The sequence below is a fragment of the Myripristis murdjan genome, chromosome 21, assembly GCF_902150065.1.
Source record: "Myripristis murdjan chromosome 21, fMyrMur1.1, whole genome shotgun sequence".
Lineage (NCBI taxonomy): Eukaryota > Metazoa > Chordata > Actinopteri > Holocentriformes > Holocentridae > Myripristis > Myripristis murdjan.
In genome coordinates, this window is record NC_044000.1 from 25,449,021 (window position 1) to 25,456,520 (window position 7,500).

Below are 7,500 nucleotides of genomic sequence, written 5' to 3' on the forward strand. Positions count from 1 at the left end.
TGTCAGACAAAAAAATTCTGTTTGATATGATTCAACAGTTTGTCACAGCAGATTCACACATGCACACACGTCCTTCTGTGTCTGTGCCTGACCTCTGACCTCTGACCCCGGCTGACCTCAGACGGAGCAGTGGGGCGGGGCGGGGTGCTGCACTGCGTGACAGCACCGAGCTGCTGGGACGTCCTGAGTGAGGATATCAGTCAGAACACAGAGACTGAGAGGGGAAAGAATCAGGATCTGGGAAACAGGTCGACATCAGGTCGACACTCACAGCTGAGAGAGGAGAGAGAGCGAGCCAAGTGTGTGTGTGATGTGGTTTCACAGGGAGGTGTGTGTGTGTGTGAGTCAAGCCTCTAATCAGACAGTAATACACTGTGATGTGAGGCGGGGTGTGATTGATTTATGATCCTGCACCTCCCCACTTCCCTTCACTTTAATTGTAGCTACCAGTTGTAATAGCAAGATCTGCTGGTGCCCTGCCAGAGAGAGAGAGAGAGAGAGAGAGAGAGAGAGAGAGAGAGAGAGAGTTTATGGCTGTGTGTGTGTGTGTGTGTGTGTGTGCTTTATTTAACTTGGCGGGACTTAGTTTCTTTTTTGTTTAAAAGGTTTTGTCCCCCGAGGCCCCGGGCCCCACAGGAAGTGATTCTGATATGAAAAGACATTTTGGTTTGTGTTCGTGTCCAGGAGTCATAACTTGTCAAATCAATTCAAACATCATGTTCATGTTCATTCATCACTGATCAATAATCACTGCTGCAGAGTTTTGTCTGGTGGATTAACTGTTTGACACCTGACACACTTCACTGGATTTCTCTCTGAAACAAGCAGGGAGAAACGGTGGTGAGCAAAGAAGCAAAAAAACTTACTGGAAAATTGCCATAAAAGTGGTTAAAAAAAACAAAACAAAAAACAATATTTCTGGTGACTAAAACGAGGTCAGATCAGAGATGCTGGATCAGGCTGCGTTCGGATGCCTGCAGCCTTTAACCTGCAGTGGAGCTAAACTGTGACTCCGGAGCTCCTGGCAGACCCAGGACCCTCCGAGCACACTCTGGACCTGGACTTTATTTAACTGGAAGAGACTGGAGCGTGCACGCTCTCGGCCCCGGCGGGTAACCCGGGGCTACACCGTGTGATTTTGTTCTGTCCCGGACGACCAACGAGGAAGAAACAGCAGTCCTATGTCGCTCTGGGAGAGAGATGGTCATCGTCACGGCCTGGCCACCAAAATTCTGACAGAAATTTTGGAGAACCATCTCACCATGTGACCGCTGCTATGACCCATGTCTGCTAACCAACCAATAGGAGTGCAGCATCAAATGACGACACTGATCAACACGACACTGGAGCTAAACTCACTGATGGAGGTAAAACGAGGAAAAAGAAATGCTTTGGAGGAAGAAAACAACCACATTCTCCTCCTCCTCTTTTTTGTCCAAACACATTAATATCACTTAATAATTAGCACATTAATATAATAATAATAAAAATTAATATTGATAAATAAGATGAACACATTATTATCACTGTTGCTAGGCTCCACTCCTGCTGAGCTTTCTTGTTTAGCATGACAGCGGTGCAGAGTGATCACGTTCGCCGATGATGTTCTCCTGTATACCGACTTTGCGTCACAGCCAATAAGATTCGGCTGGTGTGATCATTGTGCAGTCGACAAACATCAACGTGGATGTCGTAGTTCATCAGAGTTTTTATTATTAGTTTATCAGGGCCATGAGAGGAGCCTCTGAGTAAAGGAGGCAGGCTGGACGTTCAGCACTGCAGCATGGAGCTGCCACAGTGAGGAGCATCAGGAGGCTGCTGGTCCTGGACTGCCCGACTCTCAGGCGGTGGCTGCTCTGCTCACACACAGGTCTATTCAACAGACCAGGAACATCCTGGACATGCGGTCTGAGAGACTGATGGAGGAGGAGGTGAACATGCTGCAGGAGCTCAGGGATGGACTGCACACTCCTTACCATCTGTTTCCAGAGCTTGGCTTTGTTCCACGCCCTGGTGGATCCTGTTTGAATGTGACCAACTGTGAATATGTGGACTTGTACTCAGATAAAGGATAAAGACCTGACCGTGGACGGCGGCGTGAAACAGGGTTTATATAAAGAAAAGAGCTGGGGGTTTACAGCAGTGTGTCCTGCATGGTGCCGTTGCAGTAGATAATTTTATTTCTATGATCAGTCCAACAGTTTCAAGTAAATAAAGTATTCCACTGTTTTTATACATGTAAGAGACTCTGCAGCGAGTGAGAGGTGATCTAACACTGCTTTCATTCTTATATTTCTTATTCTACTAAACCTGATAAGAGGCCAAACTGTCCGTCCACAGCAGCAGGAAGCACAGTGTGGAGAGCACGACTACGCAGGAAGCACTTCCTGTTTTTATCTCCTTCTTTTCTGCCAGAGTCTGGTTGATTTCACTTTTTTTAAAGGAACGACTAACGTGTAATTTTATTGGCAGAAGGTGATCTTTTGTGGTCTGAACAGATTGAGTTTTTTTCATAAAAAAATTCAAAAATATCCCCTCCGTCTCTCTCCCTCTCTCTCTCTCTCTCTCTCTCTCTCTCACTCTCTCTCTCTGTGTCTCTCGCCCAGCTCTTCCTGGTCGTTGCTAACTCGCGGGAGTCAGAGCGCGAGCTGTCCGTCATCTACCTCTGGAGTGTGCGGCGGCGGCGGTTTGTGCGTTACCAGACACTGGAGACGCACGCCGCACTGGACTGGGAGGCCTTCCGCATCCTCAACGACAGCTTCCTGGTCGTGGCCAATCACAGACGAGGTAGGAAGTGAACAGGAAGTGAACCGGCTGGTTGGATAGCTGCGAATCGGACTTAGATTAGATTATTATTTTTAGATTAGATTAACTGGTGCATCTGTTTCTGAGCAAATTTTAGGCAGGAAAAAAAAACTTGTTTCACTTCACTTGTTTGAAGTAAATTTTCACTTGAAACAAGTGAAAATTGTCTACAGACAAGTAATTTCTGAGCTGATCATGTCTTATTTTAAGTGTAATGAGATATTTTGACTAGAAATAAGACATTTTTACTTGAAATAAGACAAATAATCTTGGTAAGATTTTGACTTTTTGCAATCGGAGTACCAAAACTGAGTTGAGCTGAGCCGGTGCCACCAAGCAGAAACACACAACACGTCACTTCCTGTAGTTCAGCTCAGAAACAAATTGTCCGGACGTTCTCCTGGAACCAGACTGAGTCTGAACATTCTCCTGGAACCAGACCAAGTCCCGGTTTTCCTGGAACCAGACTGAGTCTGAACATTCTCCTGGAACCAGACCGAGTAACGGTTCACATGGAACCAGACCGAGTCCTGGTTTACCCGGAACCAGACCGAGTCCCAGTTCACCTGGAACCAGACCGAGTCCGGATGTTCTCCTGGAACCAGACCGAGTCCCGGTTCACCTGGAACCAGACCGAGTCCGGATGTTCTCCTGGAACCAGACCGAGTCCCGGTTCACCTGGAACCAGACCGAGTCCCGGTTCTTCTCCGGTTCTTTGGACTGTCAGTAAACGCACTGCAGTCGGAGTGAAACACAGGGGAAGGTGTGAACACAAGAGGAAACCACAGAGTGAGTGTGTGTGAGAGTGTGAGAGTGTGTGAGAGTGTGTGAGTGTGTGTGAGTTGAGAAACACTCCTCGGTGTGTAAACACTCTTCTGTCCTGTGTGTTTTACTGAACCATTAACCAGACATCAAACACACCACGGCCTTTCTACCTGCTGCATGCTGCTTTGATTAGCCATTCATGTGGTATTTTGGATCCCTGTGTGTGTGTTTGTGTGTGTGTGTGTGTGTGTGTGTGTGTGTTAAACATACATACACTCACACACAGGTTCTTTCAGATGGTCAGATCATAAAACTTCAGTTCTTTCATAACATCAGTTCTTTTCAGCTCAGATCAATGAGTGTTTTATCTTCACAGGAAGACTGGGTGTATGTGTGTGTGTGTGTGTGTGTCTGGCAGGAAGCCAGCTGATGCAGGTGTACTAGTCTTTTTTATGATTAGATCATAACACACAGGAGAAAACACAGGATCATCGGGCAGAAGGTTTTTCAGTTTGCTGTTAGAAACTGAACCGGATCAGGGTCCGTTAATCTGCTGTTTGTGTGAAATGTTGTTGAATGGAAACGTGAGACTTCCTGTTTCCTGCTGAGCAGAAGCAGCTTCATTCTAATATATTTACAGGTTTAGTGTTTTTCCACCTGCCATCAGGTCAGTTGGACCGACGTCTGCCTGATCGATGCGTCCCGAACAGCCGGCCATCGGCCAGCAGGTGGCAGCACCACAGGAACAGAGTTTAGCACAAACCCGTCGCTCTGCGGGCGCCACAGAGGCACAAGATCCAGGTCATTTTATACCTGGAGGTTTTGTGTCCTGTCCTGTGAGCTGCCAGCCCTCAGGACGGTTCAGTGTTTGTTAAACCACCACAACACACACACTGCAGACAAACTCCCTGCTGTGGTACGGCGGACAGACAGACAGACAGACAGACAGACAGGCAGACAGACAGGCAGACAGGCAGACAGACAGACAGACAGACAGACAGACAGACAGACAGACAGACAGGAGGTCGGTTTCACTGGGAGCTTAGCGTTTCAGGGCAGAGACGTGTTTTCAGTGGAGCTCTGGTTAATATTCAGACTTCACAACAACACTGCTATTATCAAATGTTTTCTTTATACAATGGTTTTCTAATTAAAATATTAAAGTTGCTATTACGATAGAAGAAGCTGCTGAAGACGTCGCCTTGGGCCGGATGTAGCCATAAATATTGAGCATCAGCGTTAAATTAGCATCACAGCTAATGTTCCACACGTGTAAACCTGTTGAACATTAGCTGTGATGCTAGCAGACATGCTAACAGGCTAATGTGCTGTGTGTCCTCAGCCAGAGACTCCAACCACAACATCCACAGTGTCATCTACAGGTGGAACCCCCACACCCAGGTGCTGCCCCGCCCCCTGCAACACACCTGCTCATTTCATCTTCATCTGCTAATTAATCGGACAATAGTATTTAAAGGATTGTTTTTACTGTCCTGTCCCGTCCCATCCTGTCCTGTCCCATCCCATCCTGTCCCATCCTGTCCTGTCCCGTCCCGTCCCATCCTGTCCCGTCCCGTCCTGTCCTGTCCCATTCTCTCCCATCCTGTCCCGTCCCGTCCTGTCCTGTCCCATTCTCTCCCATCCTGTCACGTCCCGTCCTATCCTGTCACGTCCCGTCCCATCCCGTCCCATCCCGTCCCATCTCGTCCCGTCCCGTCCCATCCCGTCCCGTCCTGTCCCATTCTCTCCCATCCTGTCCCGTCCTGCCCCGTCCCGTCCTGTCCTGTCCTGTCCTGTCCCGTCCTGCCCCGTCCCGTCCTGTCCTGTCCTGTCCTGTCCTGTCCCGTCCTGTCCCATTCTCTCCCATCCTGTCCCACCCTGTCCCGTCCCGTCCCATCCCGTCCCGTCCTGTCCCATTCTCTCCCATCCTGTCCTGTCCTGTCCCGTCCCGTCCTGCCCCGTCCCGCCCCGTCCCGTCCCGTCCCGTCCTGTCCTGTCCCGTCCTGTCCCATTCTCTCCCATCCTGTCCCATCCTGTCCCGTCCTGTCCCATCCCGTCCTGTCCTGTCCCATTCTCTCCCATCCTGTCCTGTCCCGTCCCGTCCCGTCCTGTCCTGTCCTGTCCCATCCCGTCCTGTCCTGTCCCATTCTCTCCCATCCTGTCCTGTCCCGTCCTGTCCTGTCCTGTCCTGTCCTGTCCTGTCCTGTCCCGTCCCATCCCGTCCTGTCCTGTCCCATTCTCTCCCATCCTGTCCTGTCCCGTCCCGTCCCATCTCGTCCCGTCCCGTCCCATCTCATCTCGTCCCGTCCCGTCCCATCCCGTCCCGTCCCGTCCTGTCCCATTCTCTCCCATCCTGTCCCGTCCTGCCCCGTCCCGTCCTGTCCTGTCCTGTCCTGTCCTGTCCTGTCCTGTCCTGTCCCGTCCTGTCCCATTCTCTCCCATCCTGTCCCATCCTGTCCCGTCCCGTCCCATCCCGTCCTGTCCTGTCCCATTCTCTCCCATCCTGTCCCGTCCTGCCCCGTCCCGTCCCATCCCATCCCGTCCTGTCCTGTCCTGTCCCGTCCCATCCCATCCCGTCCTGTCCTGTCCTGTCCCGTCCCATCCCATCCCGTCCTGTCCTGTCCTGTCCCGTCCCGTCCCGTCCTGCCCCGTCCTGCCCCGTCCCGTCCCGTCCTGTCCTGTCCCGTCCTGTCCCATTCTCTCCCATCCTGTCCCATCCTGTCCCGTCCCGTCCCATCCCGTCCTGTCCTGTCCCATTCTCTCCCATCCTGTCCCGTCCTGCCCCGTCCCGTCCCATCCCATCCCGTCCTGTCCTGTCCCGTCCCATCCCGTCCCGTCCCGTCCCGTCCTGTCCCATTCTCTCCCATCCCGTCCCGTCCTGTCCCATTCTTTCCCATCCTGTCCCGTCCTGCCCCGTCCCGTCCCATCCCGTCCCGTCCCGTCCTGTCCCATTCTCTCCCATCCTGTCCCGTCCCGCCCCATTCCGTCCCGTCCCGTCCTGTCCCATTCTCTCCCATCCTGTCCTGTCCTGCCCCGTCTCGTCCCGTCCTGTCCCGTCCCGTCCCGTCCCGTCCCGTCCCGTCCCGTCCCGTCTTGTCCTGTCCCGTCCCGTCCCATCTTGTCCTGTCCCGTCTCGTCTCAGCTGTTCGAGGTGAACCAGACTCTGGCGACCTCGGGGGCGTATGACTGGGAGTTCTTCAGCGTGGGACCGTACCACTTCCTGGTTGTGGCAAACACCTTCGACGGTCTGTCCACCAGCATCAGCTCCACCGTCTACGTGTGGGTGGACGGCTGCTTCCAGCGCTTCCAGGACATCCCGGTGAGCGAGCGGTGGGGGTGTTGAACTGTAGCTCCATGGCAGTGTGTGTGTGTGTGTGTGTGTGTGTGTGTGTGTGTTTGAAGCTGTGTGGAGTAGTGTGTGTCAGCTCAGATCACTCTGTGTGTTTTGGTGAGGCCAGTGACATCATCAGTCTGCAGGAAGCCTCAACTCATTAAACACAGAGGAGGCCCGGGACGTCCCGTAGACCAATCTGACTGTGACACTGCACTGATCTGCAGTCAGCTCCTCCTCCTCTGTTTAATCCAAACAAATAAAACAATGGAAAAGATGATGAACTGGAAATAGAATGTATCACTGAGCAGACACACACACACACACACACACACACACACACACACACACACGCAGACAGGTATCCAGGTGAAGTGATTACTGTAATAAGTGAGTGGCTGTGAGGTGATAACAGCGAACACGAGGTGACGACCACAAACACTGACAGACAGGTAAAAATAACCTGATGACTCACTGCTGTGTGTGTGTGTGTGTGTGTGTGTGTGTGTGTGTGTGTGTGTGTGTGAGTGTGTGTGTGTGAGTCACAGTGTGTCTGTATTGTGGCTTCAGCAGGAACAGTCTGCAGAGAAACTGGGAAA

General features: G+C 51.7%; 1 protein-coding gene across 1 annotated transcript in view; it reads left to right on the forward strand.

Moving 5' to 3' along the window:
• LOC115380243 (thrombospondin-type laminin G domain and EAR repeat-containing protein) overlaps positions 1 to 7,500 on the forward strand; it is a 19,207-nt gene that overhangs the window by 7,581 nt on the left and 4,126 nt on the right. Inside the window, exons 10-12 of the mRNA XM_030081334.1 lie at positions 2,607 to 2,787; positions 4,919 to 4,971; positions 6,713 to 6,889. Of these exons, the coding sequence (XP_029937194.1) occupies positions 2,607 to 2,787; positions 4,919 to 4,971; positions 6,713 to 6,889 (411 nt within the window). The remainder of the gene's footprint in view (positions 1 to 2,606; positions 2,788 to 4,918; positions 4,972 to 6,712; positions 6,890 to 7,500) is intronic.